This window comes from Lissotriton vulgaris, chromosome 1_1 (genome assembly GCF_964263255.1).
Source record: "Lissotriton vulgaris chromosome 1_1, aLisVul1.2, whole genome shotgun sequence".
Classification (NCBI taxonomy): Eukaryota; Metazoa; Chordata; class Amphibia; order Caudata; family Salamandridae; genus Lissotriton; species Lissotriton vulgaris.
In genome coordinates this window covers 1637436481-1637449168 of record NC_141685.1, presented here as the reverse complement: position 1 = coordinate 1637449168, position 12688 = coordinate 1637436481, and the positions used below count along the sequence as shown (strand labels likewise).

At 49.0% G+C, this 12688-nt stretch overlaps 1 protein-coding gene across 2 annotated transcripts in view; it reads left to right on the top strand.

Moving 5' to 3' along the window:
• The window catches only part of TNPO3 (transportin 3), a 1270791-nt gene that overhangs the window by 476172 nt on the left and 781931 nt on the right, over nucleotides 1–12688 (top strand). For both annotated transcript variants that reach the window (XM_086918869.1, XM_086918868.1), the window contains exons 8-9: nucleotides 308–454; nucleotides 1175–1282. In XM_086918869.1, the coding sequence (XP_086774995.1) occupies nucleotides 308–454; nucleotides 1175–1282 (255 nt within the window). The remainder of the gene's footprint in view (nucleotides 1–307; nucleotides 455–1174; nucleotides 1283–12688) is intronic.

Genomic DNA, 12688 nt, shown 5'->3' with positions numbered 1-12688 from the left:
TGTGTGACTAACAAGTCTAGGTCTGTTTCATTTAGAGACTGGAAGAAGAATATGGGGCAAATCATAACTCCACATGCTGCTAACAAAATATTAGCACACTGAATCGGTTTAGAGTTGAATAGTATAATGTGAGTGATTTTCTAGAAGAGCAGCAGAGATGATCAGACAACTTTTCACACACTACCTACTTCGTAATGTAATTTCTTGGAGTAGTTGCTCATATTGTCCTGTGTTTTTGTTGTACTTAAGTGAACTCTTGGCCAACCATTACCCAACTGCTAAATACTTTTCTCTTCTGTCTATACAGGTAGTAGAAATTTCTTTTAACTTCTGGTACAGACTGGGGGAGAATCTTTACAAACTGAATGATCCTGCAATGCACAATATCTTTAAGCCCTATATCCAGAGACTTCTCCATGCACTTGCGAGGCACTGCCAGCTTGACCCTGATCATGTAAGGCTAATTTGTTTTTGTATGAGGTTTATCTGATTGAGGAAAGGTTTTAGAAAGGATTTTGTGTGAGGGGCTTGATATGTTTTCTGGCCGATTGACAAGTGATCAATCTAGTGCAAAATTGGACACAGCTTACTATTTACGGTCTTTAATATAATCATTTGAGGGAATGTTTTCATGGCTTGTACTGGATTATTAGCTTTACATTTTTCATTAGTTATCATTGGGGGGTTACTGTGCTGCAATAAACATTAGCTTAATCTTTTAAAGATTAGTGTTTCATTCGTGAATTATTTAAATTTGTTTATTGACCCATTGTATTACTGATCTTTATGGACATTGTTTTGTGATTTCCTATTATCCACTACTGTCTAAAAAGGAAAGGCTATTATTCTTGTTCAACTTAACTTGCTCCAAAGCAAAGTTGAATAGTGCTCTCTTGTATTGTTTAAATGTATGAATTGGGTAGTTTGGAAAGTGGACTTTGAAGTAGTATGGTTGGGACAAGGCAATAAAAAGTAAAACTGTTTGAGTAATTCAATTTCAGTGGCACAGCACTTAGTGACCGAAAGGATCCTGTGACTGAAAAATATGAGGGGTGTAGTTGAGAACTGGTGAGCAGTTTAAAGCAAAGAAGTGTACTTTAGAAGTGGATTTATGTTAAGATGGAGTCTTCCCTAACTGCTTAAAATAACTTTTTTATTTATCCTTTTTTTTCAGGAGGGTGTGCCAGAAGAAACGGATGACTTTGGCGAGTTTCGGATGAGAGTGTCTGATCTGGTGAAAGATCTGATCTTTTTAGTAGGGTCCATGGAATGCTTTTCTCAGGTGAGCATGACTGTAGTTTCAAGCAACTATAGTCCACTGGTGAATTCCTTTTCCTTCACAGCTAGGACTATTATGTTGTTCCCTTGTGATGTGGTAAGTACTTTATTTGAACTTCACTGGACATTGTCTGGCTTTTTAACATTCCCATATCTTGTGATGTGTGTAGGAAGGTGGATATCTGACTATGGTTGCCCCCAACTTTTTGCCTAGTGTTTTGCTGGTTTTTCGACTTAGTTGACCTGGGGCCATGCTATTCAGGACCCCAGGCCCACTGCTCTCTCTGTAAAATGGATTCCATGTACCTTAGGTACATATCTAATTGGATACTGAGTCACCTTATCAGTCCCTGTACAGTGTACCTTAGGTAACCCAGGCATAGGTGCACCCAGGGCCTACCAGGGGCTGCAGCATGTATTATGCCACCCCTGGCTGGCCATTCAAATCTGACACAACTGGCTGCACGACAGCTGGGGCATGGTGGTGTAATCACTTTTTGCTTTAGATATAGTATTCCTATATCTAACCCTAAAATGGACACATATATTTCTATCAGTCACTCCTATGGCAGGCCTTATCAATCCTGAAGGCAGAGTGCTTGGAATTATGTGAGATGGTGCTCTGGCATGAGCTGAGCCCGTTTGCAGCTTGCGGAACCAAGTCCTAATAGCTGTTCCATGATAATGCGTACCATATACTCTTAAGTGCACTATAATCCTCGCGGTTATTTGCTAACTTTGGTATCGCATTATCAAAACATGTCGAGTAAGGTGTCATACGAATTGGAATACTAACCCCTCACCAATTCTGGCGACTGGGTTAGCATTCCACCCTTCTAGAGGGACACGACATGGATGTAAATGTAAACCCCGGTTAAAGTTAACTCGAGCCTCAGCATCACAAAATGGATGCTGCCACCACAGACTCAAGTCTGACCTCCTGCTGCTGGGAGTCCTTCCAGCGAGGGAGGCTTGGACAAAGGGTTTCCTGCCTTGGGAGGTGCTAGCACCACCCCAGACAGGATTTTGTGTATTAGGTAGGACAGGGCTGAAAGGAATGAGACATGCCTGGGGCACACAAGGTGTCCCTGTGCATATGCCGGTCCAAACCAGTTCCTGGGGCACCCAAGCCCCAGAGCTGGCGCAGGACCGGACAAAGGAAAGGGGGTGTAACCACCCCCCTTCCTGGTCCCGCCCAGAGGAGGGACCTAGTCGTAGTGCAGCCCCCTTTAACTGAATAAAGGTAGGAGCTGGTCCCATTCCAAATTAGATTATCCTGATCAACTTCACAAGAAGAAACTCTGGACCTCGACGTTCTGCTCCACAGAAGACAGAAGGAATCTCCCTTGTGGGCAAGGAGTGTCCACCCTGCATCTGCAGGCACCATCAGCGTACCGCGACTTCCCTTTGTCGTCTTCCTGCAAAGGATCCAGACTTCAGAGCCCGACGAGACCCGGATTCCCAGACCTCTCCGACTCAACCCACATCTGCAGCCGAGCTGAGACCCGTGGGTGCGACGAGACACGTGGGACCGGCCATCTTGAAAGAAGCAGCACTTCGCTCCAGCACGACTTCCGAGGCCTCCTCGTCCAAGTGCTTTGGGGACTGAGAAGCCCCGACCCCGAGCAGCTCCTGCATCGAAGATCAGCCCTCCAGCATCCTTGAGATCTGCGTGGGGCCCTTCTGCCTGTTTGCTGCTCGACGCGTTGTCTGGTCACTTGCCGGCTGGCTAGTGACCTCCTAGACGACGAACACCGACAACTTTGCTGCTGGTCTGGTTGCTCCAGACTGGCCCTTGCTCCCCTCCAAAAGAGGAGCACCCTGGACCCTCCTGGTCCACTCCAGACGCCATTTCCACTCACCGCGCGGGTTGCCTTTGCCAAGGCCTGTTGAACCCGAATCCGGAGACGACACCGCCGACAGCGAGAGCCTGCGTGGGACAGCTCGTGCCTCCATCCTAGTCGTCGAAGACACCACCTGGTCCACGTGGCTGCAGAGACAAGCGTCCACCTTCACCTGATCTCGACGACAACATCTGGTTCCACTCCTGGTTCCACTCCAGTCACTGGCTAGTGACTTTGAACATTGTCCCCTCTGCTTTCAGGTTCCTCTCTTCACCAATCCACCCTTGGATTGCACCGGACATCTTCCTCCTGGTCGCCTGCAGCATCTTTCTTCAAGGCTCCATAGACTTCAACGCGGAAACCCGACACGACTTCGCACCTATGCACCCGCAGCCTGTGGGTGAGGTAACACAAGCTTTTCGGTGCTCAAGGGTAGCTTGAGTCTCCTAGTGTCCAGTTCCATTGACGTTTCAGTCCTATCATGTCGGGAACGTCCGTACTCACCTTTTCTTTAAACTGTACTGTCCATAGACGTTTGTACGCATCTCGCGTGTGAGTTCACTCTGCACACGCGCTCCGTGGGCCTCCTATTACTTACCTCAAGTTAGTATAGCGTGGTCCCAGCGATGCTACAACCTCTGGACAGCTTCATTCCCTTAATTGACTTTCGCATTCCATTTATTTAGTATATGGTTTGTCGTGCCCCTAGGGCACCATTGTAAATCGTACAACTTAAACGTATTTTTCCTAAGAGTTTGTCATTTGCTTAGCCCTCTGACCTCCTAAAGAGTTCAGAGGTGTATGTTAGGTCTATAAGGTTGACTTATAACCATACCCTCCAGCATTTCGCGATTCACGAAAAAATCGCGAAATCGGCTGAATAGCGCGATGGCCGCGATATTTGCAATTCTCGCCGCAATATTTGCCAAAGTGACTGCAAAACAAACAATGCCCGATAATAGGCTGAGCGCGCACACGTCACTATGTGCCGCCGTCCAATACCTGCTTCCTCCTGTCCAAGATCTGTCTGTTATTCGGCATTGAAGAGGCAATTTGCTCATAATCCTTTCCGCCGCCGTCAGCATTAGAGCGCCGGAGTTGCAGCCGTAACGGTTGTGTTTTCCTAAGGGCTGTGTGCGACGTGTTCCATGGTTTTCTTTTAAATAGCTGTCATGTCAGTGAAGCTTTCATTAGTTCATCGTGTCATCGGGAGTTGTTTATACAGTAAATCTTGAATGTGCATTCAGCACAAAATACACATTCGACTAGAGCTTTTTTCTTTTACATTTTGAATTGTCAATGCCTTTGTTTACTGCGTGTATTTATATTCCCTGAAATCGGCAACATTTTTGTAGCTCCACGCAAGTAAACTGCTGTATCCATTCCTGTTTTTATTCGTCTTTGTAGTCCCTCATCCTTACTTCTCCCTTCTCCCCAGTATGGGCTGTTCGCCCCCTTACCACCACTCTGCTTTCTTTGTCGTTGTGCACTTTATTATCAAAACCAAGTCCACTCTGGAAAAAATGCTTGCTCTTCCAGATCGCAACACTCGAGGGATGCATTAAAAAAGTCTATAGCTTTTTGGATGGGTCTGGTGAGCGCCTGGTATCCCTTGCACCCAACGAACATCTTTAGCTGACCAGATTTGTGCCTCACTGGTGCGACAGACTCCGAGAAGCCCCTGCGTGCTCTCGAAGCGCTTCAGGGCTGCAGTTCTCCACAGCTCCTCTCACAAGTGAAATGCCCCGGCCATAAAGCCCAGCCTTCACCGGGAGTGCGGACTAAATGAAACACGTGGGCTTCTAAAATATAAACGAGCCCGCAGACGGCGTTTGTTACAAGCATCTTTGTTCTTGGTAGTACACACAGCTAGGGTAAAGCACTTGGATGAAAACCTGTTTTGCAGTGACCTTACCAATAAGACTTGATGATGTGATTTGCTCAGAACAGGATGTTGTTGAGACAACAGTTAAGACTCAAAGGCTCTGTTCCTCCTTCTGAAGTAGGTTGTTCTGGCCAATGACCACTGCACCACTTCTTTCTTTCCCGCCACAGAACAGTTAATGAAGAGGGCTGCGTAAAAACACTTGTAAATAAAGCAAGCATTTGCAATGCAATAGGTCTCGCATTATTAAAGTTTTAGCTATTGGTGTGGCATTATTTAACAATGCCAATAGCTCAAACTTTAATAATGTGAGACCAATTGCTTTGCAAATGCTTGTTTTGGCATGTGGTGGTGTCTGTTCACCACTGGGGGCGAGTGGCACAATTTCCTTGCTTGCAGTGGCATCAGACACTCACTGGGGGCTTGCATGCATCACGCGTTCCCCTTCTGCTGTATGGGGCTGGGTGGCCTCCGGTTCCATTCTTTTGGCTGCCAAGACATAACAGGTGTGCAGAGTGATGTCATCATGCGGCCTAAGTTTAAATCAAGAGGCGGCAAGCAAATTAAACATAGCCACAGGTTCACAAGTGGGCTGTTATCTTTACGCATGTGAATTACTTAAACCTACAATCAAGAGTGTTTCTATGGAGGAATGCTTACATAAGTATACATACACAGCTTCATGTTGTTAAATAACTAAAAAAACTAAGATATCTGTGTTTGGTGTAGGAAAAATGGCCAAATAAAATGCCGCAAAATTGCCGCTAAATTTCCATATTTGTGCCGCTAAATTTCCATTTTTGTGCCGCTAAATTTGCTAATCCATGCCGCTATATCCTGGGGGGTCTGTATAACCAATCACCATAAGGGTTGTTTGGACTGATACAAGGTGGTCACTAGAACTAGTGAACATCATATATCAGGCCAACTTCTCACAATGTGTCGTATGGGAAAGTTCCACACGGAACCGACAGGGGTCTGATTTTTAACCCCTGGGGGTAAAAACTCAGTCAAGGCACCAATACGAATTTGAATTCCAATTGGACTGTTAGACCTGAGGGTCTCAAGTTGGCTGAGGTAGGTACCTTAAACCAAATCGGGACCCTTGCTTCTGAGTCAGGGAAAGGAAGGACACCTTCTCAGATACCCCCTGCTCACCCCCCCTCGGTAGCTTGGCACAAGCAGCCAGGCTTATCTCCAAGGCAAATGTGTAACATATTTGCAACCCTGCTCTCAGTAACCCAATAATGACACCACAAATTTAATGCGCACAAGTTTCATAAAAAACAATTGTATGATTATATAAAAAGATATATGATGAGCCCACACGATAAAAATCCAACATATGCGTATTTGTAATATTTCACCTGGCCTGTTATTAGGCCAACACTCCCTTGTAGGTCCTTGCAGTATTAATGAGCAATTCTAGATGATCCAATGCAGTCCTAACACAATGCTATGCAGTTCGTAATACAAGAATCCGACCCTTCTTGATGTAAAAATAATGCAGTTTGTTATGCAACAATCAGGCAGTTCGTAATGCCAAAATAATGCAATTCGGAATGCAACAATCGGGCATTTTGTTTTGCAAGAATAATGCAATGCGTAATGCAACAATCAGGCAGTTCATAATACCAAAATGATCTAATGCGTAAAGCAAGAATCAGGTCGTTCGTAATACCAAAATGATGTAATGCAAGAATCAAGCGGTTCGTAATGCCAAAATAATGTACTCCGGGCACCTATCACGGTGCTCTGGACATTCTCTATGCCACTCCTGCTGACTCGCGGTCAGCTACTGCCAAAATATGCCCCAAACACGGGTATGGTGTGAAACAAAGTGTAGCTCCACAATCGGGCCCCGGTACTGCCATTCCTTGGCAAGTACGGGCCGCACTACGGACTTCAGTGGAGGCTCGCTCTGCAAAGTGAGGAAAGGCCGAGCGCATTTCTCTCGTGGTGCGCACCCTGCACCAGGCAGGACACATGCACGCTCGCGGAGTGTTACCTGGGGGTGCAATCTCACTCCTGTCCTCGCGATTTGGGCCTCCGACGCGACTTCGTTGATCTGGGGCAGGGTCTCCGGCTGCAACAGGGTACACACACACAGCGACGCTGAGACCCACTTGAGCTCAGAGTGCCCAAAACAACAGGGCAATCCTCACGAAGGTTTCACCCTCAGGATCTCCTTCCAATGCATATGTCCTCAGAACCGGTAAGCCACATGCTGTCAGCGTGGCTCATAGGACCTAGATAAAGCATGGAGATCTTGAAGGAGATCACAAGACCTGCAACCAGAAAATGCTACAATTTTAAGTGGAACAGATGTGCTCACTAGTGCAACAGAGAAGAGCTTGAAGCAATAGTGGAAACAACTTCTGGTGGAGACACCACTAGTTAACATGTTTTGATAAAGCGATACCAGAGTTGGCATATAACCGCGAGGATTATAATGCACTTAAGAGTATATGGTACGCGTTATCATGGAACAGCTATTAGGACTTGGTTCCGCAAGCTGCAAACGGGCTCAGCTCATGCACAATGGCTCAGCTCATGCCAGAGCACCATCTCACATGATAATTCGAAGACTCTTCCAGGACAACAATGTGCAATCATCCGGACCCAACACTAGGTGGCGATCTATGCACAGATATGAATGTCAGCAGCCCTACATGCCAAGAACAGATGCATACTGGTAAGTAGCGTTCGAGGCATGTGGGCTGCTAAATTCATATCTTTGCATTAGATCGCCACCTAGTGTTGGGTCCGGATGATCGCACATTGTTGTCCTGGAAGAGTCTTCGAAGTATCCTGAGATGGGTGGCTCCTCCCCTGGACTACAGTGCGCATGGGCATCGGCTCCATCCCCAGATTGTTTTTTTCCGCCATTGGGTTCGGATGCGGTCTCGACGTCTCTCCGTCGGAACCGAATAAACATCACTTTTTACGGCCAAAAGGCTTTGGGTTCTTTGCGTCGGTATTGTTTGCGTACGGTCTCGAGTTCTTCCGTCTCTCGGAGCCGGAATCACCGGAGTTTTTTACTACTCTTCGGACATCGAGGCCTTCTCAACGCGACTCGACACTAAGTTCCCAACATGGAGCGGAGTCCGTTTAAACTCTGTCCGCTCTGTGGGTCCAAATACCCACATATAGACGTACACCCGGTCTGTAATAAGTGCCTTTCGCCAGACCATGACGAAGGAAGTTGCCGGGCCTGTGCGAAGTTCAGGTCGAAGAAAACTCTCACGATTCGGCGCGCAGTGCGCCTTGTGGCCAACCAGGCGGCCCCGGATCCAGATAACATCTTCGGCGACCAAGAAGAGGAGGACCAGAGCCATCATCTTCAAATCTCCCCGCCTGAGACGGAGGTCGAGGCTGATCCGGAATATGACGACGACGGAGTCGTGGGTCAAGGCCTTGAATACGTCGACGAGGTAGGGGACGACGTTATGGTTTATGGGGCCGAGGAAGATAGCTCAGGGGACGAGCTATGCCCCGAAGTTGACGAACATCAGGAGAGGGTCGCGGGATCGCCTGTCGGCCTTACCCAAGACCCTGTAGCGCAAGCCACGGCCCCGCCTGCCGGCCCGGCCACGGACATACTTGCTGCGCCGAGGGTTTCGAAACCGAAACTGAAAACAACGGTCTCGACTACACCTAAAATGGCCGACCCGAAACCGAAACCGAAAGTTAAGGACTCAATCGTCCCTAAGATGGCGGGCTTAACAGCTAAAACAAGTAAACCGACGGCCTCATCGACTCCGTCGACCTCCGGTCCGCAGAAGTCGAGGAAGCACGGCGATTCCAAAGGGTCGAAATCGGCGCCGGAGGAGAGATCCTCTAAAAAGAGTGGCACGCACAAGACAAGCGCGCCGGCGCCGGCGAAGCCTGCCAAGGCAACCGACACAGCCTCGGCTCCAACGGAGACATCTGCGCATCGCTCCAGGGACTCGGGGTTGGCGCCGTCCATCCCTCCGAGAGACCAACGGAACGTCGCATCCGAAGGCAAGGCCACCTCGTCGGTGCCGAAGACATCGGTCACCGACGCATCTCTTGTGGCTGCTTCACTACAAAGAATTAAAGACAAGGCTTTTTCTTCGTCGACGCCAACGCCATCGACGCAGAAGGCGGCAGACGTCCCGGTCAAACCGGCAAGTAAGCTCCTCTTCCTTCTACCGCCTAAAGTGGTGCCAAAGGCCTTTTCCTCGAAATCGACGCCAAAGAAGTCGGAATCTTCTACGGCGGGGACATCTTCGGGTCAACTGCTCGACCCTGAAGAGGATTCGGAGTGTTTCATAGACGCGGACACGGGGAAGTTAACCCTTTATAAAAGGAAGATCACTTCGCAGCCGGTGGAATCCTACGTCATTCCCCTAAAGAAGAAAAAGTTTCCACAGGACGCCTCAGGCCTCATGGAACCTATCCAGCCTCCTCTGGGAAGGAGCCCAACACCGTCTCCAGACCACTCTGAAAGTGAGGGCTATGGTGAAGATGAACAATACACGTTCACAGGAAATGAACCTGATGCGCAGCCAGATTCTTATTATGGCATTGGGGACCAAGGCACCCAGGATGTGGGGCAAGACCCACAGACTTTCAGTACACGTGCATCCCCTACGGAGGATTCTGCAGGTTTTCATGCACTCATTGAAAGGGCAGCTGCTAATCACGATGTGGACATGCATGCTGACCCTGTTGAGGAGGACTTTCTATTCGACACATTTTCAGTTTCGGAAAGAAATGTAAAGACCCTGCCTATGCTCAAAGGGGTCCTCAAGCATGCTGCGGACATCTTTAAAGAGCCTACCAGGGCGAGGGTGGTCAACCCACGTATTGAAAAAAAGTACAGACCAGCGCCTGCAGACCCTGCATACATTCGGGGACAATTGCCGCTTGACTCCTTGGTGGTAGCAAACGCACGCAAGAGGGCCAACTCCCAAACAACGGGTGAAGCTCCTCCCCCGGATAAGGAGTCCAAAGTGCTAGAGGCAGGAGGCAAAAGAGTGGCTGCACAGGCTGCCAATTTCTGGCGTATTGCTAATACACAGGCACTACTGGCACGGTATGATAGATCACATTACGACACACTAGAGCAGATTGTAGAACACCTGCCTCCGCAGTTTCAAGAGGGCACCAAGATGATTATACAAGAAGGACAATTGATATCCAACGCGGCCATAAAGTGCGCACTGGATGTCGCGGACACAGCCGCTAGGGCCATTAACACCAGTGTCATGCTCAGGAGACAGGCTTGGCTCCGCATATCGGGGTTCAAACCTGACATTCAAACAACCATACTTAATCAACCAGTCAATCCGGATAGACTGTTTGGCCCAGATGTTGACACCACCCTGGAAAAAATTAAAAAGGACACTGAAACCGCTAAATCGATGGGGGCCCTACAATCTCAGCAGTTTCGTGGCAATAATTTTCGTCGCTCAGGTGCCCGTGGAGTCACCAGAGGACAGATGGGTCAACAGTCACAGTTCCCTAGAGGTGGAGCACAGTCCTCGTACCCCAAACAAAACAAGAGGGGCTACAGGGGAAACAGCAACAAAGGACGTGGCAAAGGAGGCAACAATTCACGCTCCTCTGCCCCAAGCAACCAGTGACTCTCTGTCACTGCCTCCCGACCATTTAACACCTGTCGGGGGGAGAATACAGCAGTTCCTGCCCGTCTGGATCAACATCACCACAGACAGGTGGGTGCGACAGCTTATCCAGTACGGTTACTGTCTAGAGTTAAAGTCCACTCCACCCAACATTCCACCAAGGCACAGACCTATGTCCGCAGAGCACTTGCACTTATTGCAGCAGGAAGTGTTGGTGATGCTGCAAAAAGGGGCAATCGAGCTCGTGCCAGTGGGGGAGGAAGGCATGGGGGTTTATTCCCTGTACTTCCTCATTCCAAAGAAGGACGGATCTCTCAGACCAATTCTGGATCTCCGTCCCCTCAATCTGTACATACTGTCAGAGCATTTCCACATGCTTACACTGCAACAGATTCTTCCTATGTTAAACAAAGGAGACTTCTTAGCAACCTTGGATCTCAAGGATGCTTATTTCCACATTCCGCTACATCCGTCCCACAGAAAGTACCTCAGGTTTACTATCCAGGGCACGCATTATCAGTTCAAAGTCCTACCCTTCGGAGTCACAACTGCCCCAAGGGTCTTTACCAAGTGTCTGGCGACTGTAGCAGCGCACCTCAGGAGGCAGAACATCCATGTCTACCCCTACCTCGACGACTGGCTCGTTCAAGCCAGGTCGGAACAGCAGTGCGCCGCGGACATGTCGACTACCATTCACCTCCTTCACGACCTGGGTTTCTCGTTGAATTACCCGAAGTCACACCTTCAGCCGGCACACGTCCGGCAGTTTCTGGGTGCGACAATCAATACCCTGACGGCCTCGGCACAACCAAACCAGGTCAGGATAGACGGCATACAGTCTCTAATCCAGAAGTTCAGACCGGGACACTCACTTCCAGCAAGAGTGTTCATGCAGTTGATAGGCATGATGGCCTCCTGCATCTTCATAGTCCCGCACGCACGGTTGCATATGCGCCCGCTCCAGGAGTGCTTAGCAAATCAGTGGACACAGGCTCAGGGACAATTAACAGACCTAGTGTTGGTTACCAGTCGGGCATACAACTCTCTGCATTGGTGGACTCCACACAACCTTTGCAAGGGCCGACTGTTCCAGGAGCCAGTGCCACAGGTTATCCTGACAACGGACGCATCTCTCCAGGGATGGGGAGCACACCTGCTCACTTACACAGTGCAGGGACTATGGACGACGCAGCAACAGAAGATGCACATCAACTATCTAGAACTGATGGCGATCTTCATGGCACTCAAGTCCTTCATTGTACATCTGTGCAACAAAGTGGTGTTAGTCCGGACGGACAACATGACCGCGATGTACTACATCCAAAAACAGGGGGGCACCCACTCACCACAGCTGTCTCACCTGGCTCAGAGCATGTGGAAGTGGGCCATTCAGAGGAACATCTTCCTCATGGCAGAACACCTCCCGGGGAAGGACAATCAGATGGCGGATCTGCTCAGCAGATACAGTCATCAAATGCACGAGTGGGAGATACATCCATCGGTACTCCAGCCGTACTTCCAAAGGTGGGGGCGTCCAGACATAGACCTGTTCGCCACAAGGGAGAACGCAAAATGCCAAAGCTTCGCCGCCAGGTTCCCACACCCCCAATCGCAGGGCAATGCGATATGGATGAACTGGTCAGGCAAATTTGCTTACGCTTTTCCCCCGACACCACTGATACCACTGGTGGCGAGGAAACTACGGCAACACTCCATGACACTCATCCTAGTTGCTCCAACGTGGGCACGCCAAGCATGGTACACCACGTTCCTCGAACTCTCAGTGGTCCCGCATCAAAGACTGCGCCTCACGCCCAGACTTCTGACGCAGAACCATGGAGAAATTCAGCATCCAGATCCGCAACAGCTCAACCTAGCGATCTGGCTCCTGAAGTCTTAGAGTTTGGGTACCTAAACCTACCTCCTGAATGCATGAACATCATCAAGGAGGCGAGGAAGCCGTCAACCAGAGCATGCTATGCCGCAAAATGGAAGCGTTTTGTCATTTACTGTGCAGACAATGACATAAACCCGCTAGATGCATCTATCCCTAACATCATTTGCTATCT